General features: G+C 40.5%; 1 protein-coding gene across 1 annotated transcript in view; it reads left to right on the forward strand.

Annotated features, from left to right (window-relative positions):
• smc1b (structural maintenance of chromosomes 1B) overlaps positions 1 to 15675 on the forward strand; it is a 33935-nt gene that overhangs the window by 986 nt on the left and 17274 nt on the right. Inside the window, exons 3-13 of the mRNA XM_034149075.1 lie at positions 481 to 593; positions 935 to 1138; positions 3485 to 3723; positions 5032 to 5290; positions 6797 to 6937; positions 9734 to 9816; positions 9907 to 10114; positions 10980 to 11165; positions 11246 to 11437; positions 14327 to 14473; positions 14601 to 14738. Coding sequence (XP_034004966.1) covers positions 481 to 593; positions 935 to 1138; positions 3485 to 3723; positions 5032 to 5290; positions 6797 to 6937; positions 9734 to 9816; positions 9907 to 10114; positions 10980 to 11165; positions 11246 to 11437; positions 14327 to 14473; positions 14601 to 14738 — 1910 coding nt within the window. The remainder of the gene's footprint in view (positions 1 to 480; positions 594 to 934; positions 1139 to 3484; positions 3724 to 5031; positions 5291 to 6796; positions 6938 to 9733; positions 9817 to 9906; positions 10115 to 10979; positions 11166 to 11245; positions 11438 to 14326; positions 14474 to 14600; positions 14739 to 15675) is intronic.

Genomic DNA, 15675 nt, shown 5'->3' on the forward strand with positions numbered 1-15675 from the left:
AGGACAAGGTCTGCAAATAACTGTTATTTTCAATACAAATAAATATGTTGAATATATTCTAGAATATTCGATTTAGTTTTACAATCTCAGAAGATATTGCCAAATATCCATTAAAATGTTATCCTAAAACCCACATTTATTCAGTTTAATATGATGGAAAGCAGGAAATCACCATTTTGGAGAGGCAGAAAACTAATATTTTTGCTTAAAAAGTTACGTTGATTGTAAAAAGTAGTCGATTAGGTGGATAGTTATTCATTGCACCTCTATAATAAGTTGCCTAGAAAAGTATTCTACTGTATATGTCTAATGACATAGATTAGTCATAATAATGAAACTACACAGTTGCTTGTTTTTGTTTGTTTTTAAGGATTCTGTATATTTTTTCAAGTCTAGGGGTTCTGGAAAGAAAAGCAAAACATATGTTTTATCTGCCAAGTTTTATTAAATCATCTGATGCCAAATATGTTATTTTTTAAGGGGACTCTTCGGAGTATCGCATCAATGGTGTACATGTCTCTCTGGCCAAATACTTGGAGGAGCTGCAGAAAATCGGCATTGTGACCAAAGCTCGAAACTGTCTGGTGTTCCAGGTAAACACTATTGTTAACATTTGTGTAGATACACTTGAAGATATGCTGTATGTTGTATAGAATATGAAGTATATGAAGTGGGAGGTATCAAGATTTTAGGTATATAAACCAAGGACAGATTGTCATGCTGTGAGAACTCTGTTGCTAAATTAATGTCAAGTACTCTGTCTGAATAAATACTATAAATTACAATGATACTGTATATATTTGCACTCAAACATACACCAGCACAACACATATAAGAATATACACCTTTGATATAGGATAATATACACCTTACTAGTTGTGTATAGTAATAATACCTTACAAACAAGTCTGTAAATCATTGTTCTCATCACAAGGGGGCAGTGGAGTCCATCGCTCTGAAGGATCCAAAGGAGAGGACCAAGATGTTCGAGGTCATCAGTCAGTCTAAAGAGTATGCTGCAGAGTATGATCTGAAGAAAGAGGCGCTGATGAAGGCCAAAGAGGACACTCAGTTTCACTTCAACAAGAAGAAATCTGCTATTGTGGAGAGGAAACAGGTGTCGCAGGAAAAAGTAGAGGTAAAGTCATCACACAAAAAGAGCAGAATAATCTTTCTGCACTCTCAGCTACAGGGGCTTGTTCACAGTGGTGTAGTGGGGATTTTTTTACTGGGTGGACGCTATTTTAATTAGGTCATCCCAAACAATGCCACAAGTGTGCACGCGCAGTGCACTCACAAAACGGGCAGACAGGTCTACAGAAACTACCGGTATGCTAAGTCCTACTTTAGTTACTGTACTGCAAAAAGCAGACGGCGCTGCGCTCAACACGCACAGACTCAAAACCATGGACACACCGGCACATAAGTTACATGAACAATTTATAGGCCTAAGTTGCATAAATGCTTGAGCTACAGTATTGCAACTAAGCAGACAGCGCTGCTTCTCTCTCTCTATCTCCACTTTCAACATCTATTTAAATCTCATAACAAACAAACAAAATTGCGCGTGATGATGAATCATCATTTTTTAAGGAAATCGTTTTTAATTTTGATTATAATTACTGTGAAATGTATTATGTTTTCGTCATTATTACAACAAATACACACTTGCAACTGATAACACTGGCAATGATTTTATATTTATTAGACTATTCAAAAAAAATCCTGCTTCAAAAAAGTGGGGGCTCCAAATAAGTGGGGGAACGGCGATCCCCCGCGTCCAACGACCACTACACCTGCTTGTTCACTTCAGTTTCCAAAGTCACCACAACCTTGGAGGTATTTCCTGACAGCTTCATTTATAACCACTCGCAGACAAATTAGGTGTCAGGCTCAGAGCAGGTGGCTTGAATAATTGGAGTGGAGGAGGCAAGGCTCCTTCAGTACTATCTAGGGATGTCCCCATCAAGGATTTTTACCCAAAGATCCCTATTCAAGTCATTAAATATAAAGTCCTAATCACATACTTAATATTTTCCTAGATACTACAGCTAGACAGTGCACAGTTGAATCACATATTAACTTTCTTACATACTGTCTACACCCTACTCTGGAAATCCACCTATCCACCTAAACTTTTTTTTATTTAAGTTTTGGGTTCATTCTGGGTTGTGACCCACGCTGTCTCTGTTAATGTAGCATCTGAAATACCTTTATTTTTACTTATATAACTGATTTATGTGTGCTCACAGAAAGTGGCTGTTTAGCATCGACTAGACCAGGCATGGGCAAATGGCGGCCCCCACCTCCTCTTTTTGCGGCCCTCAGATTAATTTATAAACAACGTAATTCATTAAAAGGTACTTGTAGTACTGATACCGTCCACTAGACGTCCTAGTTACATCGCGAGCTGCGTACATGATTTCGTTCGGCAGCCAAATACCGCAAAAATACAAAAATAATCTGTGACGCGTTTGTGTGTATTGTGTTTGTTTCCCGGGGAAACACTCACAAGAAACACCGGCTGTTGTTATGCCTGCTGTGACGTTAAGTTGCCGCTTGTAATTAGGCCTTTATAAGCTTCAAAGTTGTATTTATCATCTGAATTTGGCGAAACACGTTTAATATTTTAAAAACCAAGACTTTGTTTATTTGAAATCGGATGAAAACAAACTGTCACGGACCCTGCCGTGTTATCTATGATTACTATATGCTTTTCATTCATGATTTCAGCGGGAGGGAGGGGGAGCGGCGCTGAGGAACAGCAGAGTGCGGATTGACAGGTGTCTGTGTTGACATTCCCCTTATTCTGCGTCAGTGTCTTAGGTTCAAGTTAGACAACTAATGTCTGGGTTAGTGTTCATGACTTCATGTTTATGTCATCTTAATGGTTAATCTCAATGCACACACATTTTCCGTGCTTTCCAATAGTTTAAAATAGTTGTATCTCTGTTAAATAACCTGTTCAATACAAACATGCCACTTGTAAAAATTAAATAACATTTCTGTGAACTGATATTTGTTTAGTGAGCTTATTAGAGGATGTTCCCTGAAAGATTGTAAAATGTCAATGAAGATGTCAGACTTAGTATATTTGTTAATATGGAATTTGTGTGTGTGTGTTCCAAGTGAATCTGCGGCCCCCTGGTGGCCAGTACATACATTATGTGGCCCCCACCACCATCAAAGTTGCCCATCCCTGGTCTAGACTGTAGTGTAGTGGCCTTCATTTTTCTTTCCTGCTCTTCGATAAACTGCTAACCCCCCACAACTTTTGCTTTTATTTATGTCTTAATGTGTGCATATGTATAAATGTGTCTTTGATTGTGTATATATAGATATATACATATTTGCATACATATTTTTATATATATTTGTTTTTCTATTCGAGATTGTGGGAAACGGTATTTCGATCTCTCTGTCTGTACACACAAACTGAAAGATTGACAATAAAGTTGACTTTGACTTGAACCCACCTTTCCAGGCCCAGAGGTACCAGGCACTGGTGGACGAGATTGACGAGAACCGGCTGCAGCTGAGCCTGGCGGAGCTCTTCCACAACGAAAAGGGGGTCCGCGCCTTCAGCGACACCCTGACGGAGAAACAGCAGGTTGCAGCCGCTCAGAGCAACAAACTGATGAACGCTGAGCAGAAGTTCAAAAGCTTCAAGAAGGAACATGGACGCCTCAGCAGAGAGCAGCAGCAAGTGGACAAGGAGATCCGGTGTGTTTGATTTAAAAATCATAACAGTGGGAAGAAATGTAGTATATCATAAAATACCCTAAGTAGGGGGGGGAGCATGTGGGAACACATTTAATTTCTCAATGTTTTTGATGAAATACTCTACTATAAATATAACGACAATATTGTAAGGTTGACTATTGGTGCTTTCTCAAAATGTTTACACAATGAGGTTTTTGATGAATAATCAAAGTAATGTGGATAAAAAGGCTTGGTAGGTAAAAGCAAATAATAAAACAACTAGAACAGTCTGGTAAGTTAAAAGAATGAAATAATGTTACTGTTATGCAACCTTTCAAACGAGGAAAATAACTTCCCTTAGATATTACAATATCCAATATGTAGAATGATTTATAGTCGTATATCATGATATGCCTAGCAATAAGCTAATTATAGTATTTCATATTTTTGTATTTGTCCTCACAAGCTGATTTGTGTCTCTTTGTAGGGATGTATAACAGTAATACCTCCTATGTTAGCATTTGTTCATCATAATAATACATTTACTTTATAGTGCAGTTTTTAGGTACTCAAACACACTTCACATATACAGGGTTTCATTAATATAACAGTTGATTTCTAATGGAACTGACGTAATCAATCAATCAATCAATGTTTATTTATATAGCCCAATATCACAAATGTTACATTTGTCTCAGTGGACTTCACAGTTTGTACAGAATATCAGTATGACAATACGACACCCTCTGTCCTTAGACCCTCACATCGTACAAGGAAAAACTTCCGGAGTAATAAATCACGCACAACCAAAACAATAAATTAAATAGACTCAGGCTGGAAAACAGAGCTCTCACTATCTATCCATCTATCCATCTGTCCATCTATCTACCTACCTATCTATCCATCCATCTATCTATCCATCCATCTATCTATCCATCCATCTATCCATCCATCCATCCATCCATCCATCATCCATCCATCTATCTATCTATCTATCTATCTATCTATCTATCTATCTATCTATCTATCTATCTATCTATCTATCTATCCACTATCTATCTATCTATCTATTCTATCTATACTATTCGATCTATCTATCTATCGTATCTATCTATCTATCTATCTATCTATCTATCTATCTATCTATCTATCTATCTATCTATCTATCTATCTATCTATCTATCTACCTACCTACCTATCTATCTATCTACCTATCTATCTATTTATCTACCTATCTATCTATTTATCTATCTATCTATCTAATAAAAATACATGGACATTAACACTTACATTACTATTATAACTTGGCTCCCTCTCACTCTGCTCCAGCGTCCAGGAGCACGCCCTGTCCCAGTGTCGATCCCAGTACATCAAAGCCAAGGTTAACACCTCCCATCACATGAAGAAGGCCGAGGAGCTCTGCGCTGCTCTGAGGAAGATTCAGAAACTGATGGTTTTCAAAGAGCAGGAGCTGGCCGAGGGACGGAAGGAGATCGGTGAGCTGGAGCGCTCCTGGAGGAACTACGAGAAGCAGGTCCAGCAGAAAGGAGCCGCCCTGGGGAGAGACATCGAGCTGGACGAGAGTCAGGTGAGTTCACTCAAACCAGAAGTCATTATTTATGGTGACAACTAGGGATGCTAGGGATCGCCGGAATCAGTATCGGCCGATACCGATCGTCGATCCGATCGACTGGGTGGGGCCTATGGGGATCTTCCATTTAAAGTGATGTTTAAAACTCAGTTAATGGGGCTCATTCACTGGCGCCTCCACAAACAACAACCAACATAATTATTACATTCAAATGAAGTACATTATTCAAGTTTACATTAACTTTGGATAACACGGGAGAAATGAGCGGAAGCGCTCTCTCTCCCTCTCCCTCTCTCTCTCCCTCTCTCTCTCTCTCCCTCTCTCTCTATTACCTCATTCACACCAACGCAACTCCGGTTCAAGCTCCGTGCTAGAGCTTTTCAGGTTCAGAACCGGTTCTTCGGTTTAGCTCCGGCTCTTTTCACACCGCCCAGAGTCCGACTGGTGCTGCGTCATTGCGTCATCGTTTGCGTGCCTGCTTCATAAAGCCAAACCGCGCGGAAACCCCTCACAGCTCACACCGACAACAACAACAATGGCAGATTGTGCTCCAGCTTCCTCTGTACCTCTTCGGAAGACCAGATTCCCAGTAGGTAGCTGGTCTCTTCAGTGGACCACTGCTGCTTGTTAAGTTTCTCCATCGTTGTGTACAAACTGGATAAAACGCGGGCTTTTTGTTGTTGTTCAAGAGTTGATTTTCTGCTTCACACACGTTGCATACCGCTATTTTATTGTCTTTTTCGGACACCTTAAAATACTGCCTGACTGGTGAAGCCATTTTGGCGAGCTTGTTTTGCCGCACAGAGAAAAGTGTCATGTATTTTACGTCATGCGATCGGCTCTCACGATCGGCCTTTATAGAGAGCACCGATCGATCGGCAGAGAGTGAATATCGGCCGATATCGATCGGCGGCCGATTGATCGGAGCATCCCTAGTGACAAATATTACTGATAGGAAGTTGGAGGCTGGTGTTTAACCAGAGTCCTTTCACTTTTAAAAGCACTAAGTATTCAGGAGTTGAGGCATTTGTATAGCGACAAAAAACTCATCATATTGTATGGCTATGTTTCTTCTTACTTAGTACTCATTGCACACAGAGTCTTTGCTTCAGTTAAATAAAACTCTTAACAATACATATCAGAAATGTGCTTGATTCCACAAAGAACCTACATAACACCTAAAACAAACCAAAGACCCTTAAAACTGATTAAATGCTCCAAAAATACATATTCCATTAGTCTAAACATGGATCAAATTGGTAACATACAGTAAATACTTTAGTTCCCTATATATTTATGATAGATTTGGGGATTTTGTTCTGATATATGCATCTTGAATATCCACTAAATAGATTTAATGTAATCTTATCTAACCAACCATACTTCAGTTGCAACTGAATACATATTAAGCTGAGGCCAACATGTACATGGTCCAGGAATCAGACAGCAGAAAGTCAGTGTTTATATATTTGTAAGTGAATTCTTCATGTATTTCTGCCACAGGCGGAGCGATACAAAGAGCTGAAGGAGATGGCCTGGAAGCAGGGAGCCGTCTGTACGCAGCAGGCGGAGAAGCTGCACTGGGAGGTGAGAGCGGACCGGGAGAAGATGGCGTTCGACCAGCGCAGGAAGAAGGAAGTGGAGGTACTGTCAGAGCTGATGCTACACATCTTTGAAGTGAAAAGCAATATGTTTCACACTGAGATAACTATTATTTTAACAATGTATGAAAACATCTACATATCAGTTTTCAAGTTCTTATATACTGTACATATTCAGCAGTTACAAATTAACATCGTTGTTTATTTGGAGTTTGTGTCCAGCTCAGTTTTTTCTTCTCTACCAACATTTCTCCGTTTCTTCAGCTGCTAAATGCTTCACTTTGTTTACCAGCTTGTCTATCTTTTTGTCAATCTACTGTTTTGGTGATGAGAAGTTAGTATACAGTGGCTTTTTAGAGGAAACCCTGCATGCTGCAACTGAAACATGAGTGAATCAAGAATATATTATAGATGCCTAATTGTACCACTCTTGAAACATCGTCTATCGTAGTAGGCCAGAGTTCCCGTTAGAATATATTTTTGCCGGTCAAAATGTCCGTTAAAGTTGAAATCTTCCGGACAAAATTAGAAAAGTGCCGGTCAAAGGACTTCTTTGTTATTTATTGAGCTTTAAAACAAATTGATATGATTCGATATTAAACAAACTCATTATTGTAGATTAACTACATTAATCAAAAGTGTACAGTAACTTATAATAACACAGGAATAATAAACGGAGCGCTCTCCCTCTCCTGACAGCCCGCCAGTATCATGCAGCTCGCGGATCCAGTAATGAGTGACCCGACAGTGAAGAATAAATATATTTATAACTAGTTTAGCTTGTTCCAGAGGTAGATAAAATAGCTAAGTGTGTTAGGTCTAACTCTTAATGTGTGTTCTGCTCCGCTCACCGGTCCGTCACAGCGGGTGGAGCTGCAGGATTTCTGCTTCACACACACGTTGCATACCGCTATTTTATTGTCATTTTCGGACACTTAAAATACTGTGTGACCCGACAGTAAAACTAAACATATCTATAACTAGTTTAGGTAGTTTGAGAGGTAATTAAAATAGCTACATGATATTCTAACCTGAAGTGTGTGTTTTGCTCTGCTCACCGCTGCAGGTGATCATGCAGAGCTGCGTGTCGACTCGTCAGCAGCAGCTGATCTCTCTCTCCCGTCAGATTAGACTTCACTCGCGTTTATGTCCATATCGATCAGATCTAGCTAGTTCTAGCTAATGATATGACTACCTGCTTATCAAAAGACACCTAAACAATAAGTGTCGCTATGCAACCGGGTGAGGCCGCAAAGTATAGCGCAGCATTATGCATTTGTTTACATAGAGTGGCGAAGTCACGCCCATCTACTTCCGCCCCATGGGACCTTATTTCGGAAAATGTATTGAAGTCAATGGAGAGAGAAAACGTATCTTTCGATCCAGTTTGAATTGTGCCAAGAATTACACATATGATGATTGTCAATCTTAAAAATTATTTCCATGTCAAAAATGTCACAGTTTGTCGTAAAACTGTTGAAATATAAGACTATGAAAAATACGCAACTAGAAAGACTACAAATAAGTGATGTCACAATTGTTTTCCTCCACTAAGAGATAGCTAAGATCAGCGCCATATAGATATAATCTATCTATATGGCGCTGGCTAAGATAAGATAACTTTAACAAGATGCCTGTGTGCTTAGTACCAGGTTGTTATTATACCAGCAATGGGTCTTGCTCGTTCTTTCGCTTCCCGTCTGATGAAAGGACCAGGAGTGGCTTGATCAAGTTAGCTACCTAGCTAGTAGCTAGCACGTTAGTTAGCATTACAGCCTTGTCATTTTTATTAGCCTTAACATGAAGTAACATTAAGTAACCCAAAATGTTAAACAGTAAGAGTAGTAGTCATATTTCGTGAACCCTTTGAAGAGTACTGTCACCGGTGTGATCATTCTATAATACACAATTTAAGCCCGGGGGAGAAATGCTAACGCTAACGCTAGCATCGACGATCTTCTCTACTTCATGCTATCTGCACAAATGGTTGACATTAAACATTAAAACGACCAGGCAGTTCAGAGAGAATCAAAGGAAGGCATACAGGCAGCTTTGCATGACATTCTTCAGGACGTGTTTCATTGTGGTGATAGTGAGGGTAGTCAATCGTTTTGTTGACAAGACAGTAGTGACTGCCATCTTGGTGACGTGTGTTGTTGACCAGAGATGTAGTTCATTGAGCGTTTCACACAAACAAATGTGTTACTTCACAGTTTTACAACACATTTTTTTTTTTTTGACTTGCACATTTTTTTTTTAAATTGACAAACATCGTATGTGTAATTCGTGGCACAATTCAAACGGGATCGAAAGATAATCGTTGACTTCAATACATAATTTTTCCGAAATAAGGTCCCATGGAGGTCCACCGGAAGGGGAGGGACTTCGCCACTCTATGCCCCGAGGCATTACCAACAGATCAACGCACAATCAACCCATACAGGACATCTCTTTCTCCACATTAAATGTTAGACATTAGAATTTACTATTCTTGTCTAAGTCTAAGGGAGAGAGTGCTCCGTTTATTATTCCCGTGTTATTGTAAGTTACTGTACACTTTTGAATAATGTAGTTAATCTACTATAATTAGTTTGTTTAATATCGAATCATATCAATTTGTTTTAAAGCTCAATAAATAACAAAGAAGAACTTTGACCTCATTTTGTCGGAAGATTTCAACTTTAACGGACATGTTGACCGGCAAAAAAATATTCTAACGGGAACTCTGATACAGTGGCTTTTTAGAGGAAATCCTGCATGCTGCAGCTGAAACATGAGTGAATAAAAAATATATTATAGATGCCTAATTGTACCACTCTTGAAACATCGTCTGTCGTAGGCTGCCATCAGGAGCAACCAGACTCAGCTGCAGGATCTCACACGCAGAGCAGAGAAGCTAGAAGAGTACACCAAGTCCTGCAAGTACGTCAAGTGCACACATTTCACCACATGCAGCCCCTCATTTTCAAAGTAGGTGTTGATTGAACTCCACGGTTATTAATGAATTACCAGGTCGTCCCTGGAAGAGTTTCGTCAGAAGGAGGAGAGTCTGAGCACGGAGCTGCAGCAAGGCCGGCAGCGCAGCGAGGAGGTGAACCAGGAGCTGGGTCAGGTGCTGGAGGAGCTGGGGAACGCCCGCCTGGACAGCCAGGAGAGCCGGAGGACGCTGCAGCGCAAGGAGCTGCTGGAGAAGCTGCGCAGACTCTACCCTGACACTGTGGTGAGAGACAGAGGGCAGCCTGAGCAGGGATAACTTAGACCCATGTGCTGTGAAAGGCAGAAGACTGAAGGCCTGTTTATTAACCCTTATGTTGTGTTCGGGTCTCCCGTGACCCGTTTCAAGTTAAAATTATATAATAACTACGCTCTCGTTTTTTTTATGGAGGCTTCATGATATCCTCCACAACAGCTATATCAACACTACAAAACTGATTTTTACAATTTTAGCCAAGTCCGAAGCTCTCTAAAAAAAAAAGTGTATCATTTGGTGTTGGGGTCTGGGGAGACCCAGCAGAATTGTTTTGGGTGACTCGAGGTCAAATTTGGTCCAATCAAGATTCATCTTTGACTTTAGACACCCCTCCCCCACCCCCTTCAGCCACTGTAACAATAATTGTTCGCAACATGCACCTGGTCTCCCCTCCCCCCACGGGAACTCAACCTTTCTCAAAGAATATGTACACTAACACTTGAACCTGAACTCACACATGCACGTGTGCAATATGTGGTGTAATGTGTTTTGGGCCATAACATTAAATTACAACAGGATTGTACGGTTATGAATGCATTATAAGTTAGTTATGATGTAGTTAAAACAATATTGGATGATAGTCTTTTTTTTGGTGTGTTTTGGACTGAGATAAATCATGGGTCAAAATTGACCCGCGAACACCATGAACGGTAACAGCTTTTGAACACAACACAAGGGTTAAGGAAATAATCGTCTTATATAAAAGAAAAAACATCACAACCAACAACTGTATCTGATCCAATTTGCACACTTTTATAATATAATATTATCCTTTGTTTACACATTTTTATATTTGTTCTAACCTAAATATTTGTATGGTTCTTCCCTGTCCCAGTTTGGCCGTCTGTCTGACCTGTGCAGCCCGACCCATAAGAAGTACCAGCTGGCCGTCATCAAGGTGTTTGGACACTTCATGAATGCCATCGTAGTGGCTTCAGAGAAAGTGGCCCGGGACTGCATCACTTTCATCAAGGAGGAGCGAGCTGAACGTGAAACCTTCCTGCCCATCGACTACTTGGATGTAAGGACTTTTGGGAGAGATCAGTCGTACACACAGATGCATCAGTAGATTAAATGAAACCATTGTTACTGTGTGCTCAGGTGATTCCCCTGAGTGAGCGGCTGAGGGATGTTCCCGGGGCGAAGATGGTGGTGGATGTTGTTCGGATTAACAACGCTACAGGTGCCGCCCAGCTGAGGAAGGTGGTGCAGTTTGTCTGTGGCAACGCGTTGGTGTGTGACACCATCAAAGAAGCAAAGAGTGTGGCCTTCGACGGGCGGGAGCGCATCAAGGTACGTTTTTCCCTAAAGACACAGACACCAAAGTTCAACTTTAAAGTCTGCACAGTCTTATGTTTTCTTACAGAGCTTGTAATTTATAAATAACAATAAGTTGTAATTGCAAACTGCATTACTACCCTTTTTATTTAAAAGAATAGGCCTAGTATGATATGACAATAAACCTTTTGAATCTTAGAATCTAGTTGAGAGGAAAATAACCAACGGGCCTTAGGGGTACTGGAGTTAATAAAAAAAATAACAGACCAAGATGAGGATGAAATGTTCAGAGTTAAACACATTTCATAACTTTTAGGGATGCTCCGATCGCCAATTTTGGGGGCGATCGCCGGAATCGGAGCATCCCTAGTAACTTTCACAAGAAAAACACTTGAATATTCTCTGAGATTATGAAGTCACAAATCTACTAGAGCAATCTGTCTATTATGTTTTACTTCCTGATCTACAAAAGCCTTCTCCTCCAAATCAGTTTGTTGTTGTTTTCTTCTGAATTAGCCCATTTCATGGCAACCTTAGCCGCGTTCACACCGGAGTACTTTCACCGTACTTTTCGCGTTTTAGTTCCGTGAGTCGCGTTCACACCAAAAATCGTACTTAATCTCGGGTACTTTTACCCCCATTTTTAGAGCCAACTCAGAGAGCGTACTTTTCTGTGGGTGAAAAGTTCTCCAAAAGTGCCCCAGTGCTGATTGGCTGGGCGAATTGCAAACCACGCCCGTACAACTCTGAAAATGTTGTGTAGAGCCGCCATTGTTTTTCCTCGCTACAAAAACACAACGCTCCGTGCGTTGTGTTTGTTTTTGAAAGCAGTTATGGCAAGCATCAAGAAATGATGAGGAGGTGTCGGCGCTTCTGGAGATCTACACAGAGGACGCGACCCAGGGAATGCACTGAAGCCAGTTCAGTAGCTTTCACTCGACCTGGGAATGTGCACAGCCCCACGGCACACCGGCTAAAAATAAAGAAACTCGGGCAGGACTACAAACGGCGGATTCAGTGGCCAACGATGACGACCACGACGAAGGTAAAATCAACTACATGCACTGGGGTTTTAATCTGCACAATAATGGTCTCAGATGTACTTTTATTTGCTCAGTAGATCAAGCTAGCCATGCTAGCCATAATAGGCTAACACCGGCCCCGAGCACACAGTACACACACACTGTAACTTTGTCTTGAAAGAACGTTACGCATCGAACTGATGTTCACAATCATGTTTATTTCATAATATTCATCATATTTTATGTTTAACTTGCCTCAACAACATTAAACAAAGTTCAAGCATACATGAAGCACTCTTCAAAAAGGAACAATCCTCCGTGTTTGAACCTCTTAAATCGCTGCATAGCCGATTTATTTGGACTGGATTATCCCAGAGGGTCTAAACATTCTTTATAACACAGTTTCAGATTTGTGAAACCTTAATTCTATTTGTGAAAATACAAAAAACACATTCCTAGTATGTTGTAAAACTACATGGCGACTAAACTTGTATATTGTATATTGCTTATTTTCCCCTTTTAGGAAAGCGGACACGGGATGCGAATTTCTTTGACACCGCCCAGGCGTTGGAGGACCGGCGTGCCGTGGTGAATGAGTCGCTGCCTGGAGATCAGATGGTGCTGTTCACCAAGGCCCAGGAAACGGAGGACAAGATGCTCACCTCGATGGAGCGCCAGGCAGAAGTGTTCAAGCAGCAGATGGAGCGCCAGCAGCACCAGGATGAAGTGTGGGCGCTGCGCCATGAGGAAGCGTCGGCGCAGCGGCAGGATGAGCGACAAACTGCATTTAATAACAGTTTATTTGGTATAGTTTTTGTAAATACTGACACACGACACACAACTTTGCACTAAGTATGCTGCTGAGAATATCCCTACACCTGGGACAGTTTATTTTATATTGTTATTACTGTTATGACTTTATTTTATATATAATGTTTACTGACATGTACAACTGACACTTTATTTACATTTAAAATTGTTCTATTTAATGTTATGTCTTGAGAGTGCAATAAAGAAAACCGACATGGCGATTAAGCTTATTTCTCCTGACACTTTATCTTTTGTGACCTGTGTAGCATCCTATACATCACATTATTCTGATACCATCATGTTTCATCGGTTATAAACTGGCAAAGCTTTATTTGTCATTTATTTATCATCAATGTTGCAACCTTGTGGGGGAATGGCAGGGGCACATACACAAATATGACAATTTATATCATTTTAAATATTATTTGACCTAAACTTTTAATTCCCCCCCATTTCACACAACACAACATGGAGTCCACTATGGGCCAAAACTAACATGTATGTTTGCATAGTGTTTATGGCAGACGGATGCAGTGGGTCTCAGGAAGATATATAATAAAGGTGGGTTTGCTGCTGAGACTCCCTACAGCTGGGAGTTTATTTTATATTATTATTACTGTTATTATATAGTACAACTGACACTTTATTTTATATTGACAATGTTTACTGACATGTACAACTGACACTTTAGTTACATTTAAAATATTTCTATTTAATGTTATGTCTTGAGAGTGCAATAAAGAAAACCGACATGGCGATTAAACAGATCCTGTATCAGTTTTTCTTCTTCTCTTGTTTTGTAGCGTGTTGCAAACAACTTTAAGGTGCTTACCGCCACCTACTGTACTTGTAATCTTCCCTCAGGGAAAAGTACTCCGGTGTGAACGCGATCTGTACTAAGTACCCTGGGGTTAAAAGCGCCAGGGCTCTTAGTGCCGGAACTAAGTACAGGAAAGTACTTGGTGTGAACGCGGCTCTTGCAAAGTAAAGCAACGGTTCTATTGACAGCAAACAAGTCACTGCTTACTGGGTAACTGGCCAGCAGACGTGTAATCAGATGTGTTTCCTGCAGACAGTCGCTCTGGACGGGACGCTGTTTTCAAAATCAGGCACGATCTCTGGAGGCTCCAGCGACCTGCGGGCCAAAGCTCGTGTCTGGGACGAGAAGGACATGCTGCGGCTGAAGGAACGCAAGGACCAGCTGACAGCAGAGATGCGCGTGAGTACACACACAAAGTGGCAAATATGATGGAAAATCATGCCATGAAACTCGAGGGCATAGTTAATTACTTCTTCTATTATTAAATTGTTATTAACCTTCACTCTGTGTTTTTATCCTGTGACAGGATTTGATGAAGCTGAAGCGGAAGGACTCAGACCTGAAGGAGGTCGTTGCTCAGGCTCAGGGCGCTCAGACTCGCCTCAAATACTCCAAAACTGACCTGGATAACATTAGGAAGAAAGACATCCTTAAATGCCAAGCGGTAGGGTCACTGAACTCTGGTCTTCTCAAATGTAATACCATAATGTGACTGTACTGTGCCATGACTCTACTCTATGTACATGTAAATAAGAGCCCCCTTTTATCCCATCATCATCATCAGATTTATTTAAAGAGACTCTTGGTCCATTATTAAAAGACATACAACACTCAAATATAAATAAAAAAAGGCAGTTATACCAATGTTTCCACAGAGGTGACTGGTATCGTATAGCACTGAGACACGGATTTGAAGGCAGCATAATGACAGAGTTAGGAGAAACATTCAATAGACAGATGAATTTGTACTTCAGATTTCTGAAGAGAGCATGGAACGTGTTGACTCGTGCATTACAAAACATTTCACTTGCACTGCACCACCTTGGTTTTCTAAGCAGTATACGCAAACAATCATTATAAGCAACCTGGAGCTTCTTGAGGCTCGCCTTCTTAAACTTGACCCACAAGGGGGCAGTATAGAGAGGAGTACAATAAGCTCTAAAGAGGTTCACCATAACCTTATCTGAACACCAAGAGAATTTTCTAGCCAACATGTTAGCTTGTGTATATAAGACACGCCGCTGTCTATACATGTCATCATCATCAGCCATTTCATCTGTAATGATGTGTCCCAGATACTTTGTTTTACAGCAAACAGACAGCACCTGTCCTGACAGATAGAATGTTGGAAAACCAAGGTTCTTATCCCCTTTTGCTTTGCAGATCATTACAGCGCTCTTCTTAGCATTGTATTTAACATCAAATTTGACTCCATAATCAGAACACACATTTAGCAACTGTTGAAATCCAGCACTGCTAGGAGAAACAATAGCCAAATCATCGGCATACATAAGATGGTTTACTTTCACATTACCAATCACACATCCTGTTTTACAGACACTTAAATCATCTGATAGATCATTCATATAGATATTAAAAAG

Source organism: Trematomus bernacchii, unplaced genomic scaffold (assembly GCF_902827165.1).
Source record: "Trematomus bernacchii unplaced genomic scaffold, fTreBer1.1, whole genome shotgun sequence".
NCBI classification, from domain to species: domain Eukaryota; kingdom Metazoa; phylum Chordata; class Actinopteri; order Perciformes; family Nototheniidae; genus Trematomus; species Trematomus bernacchii.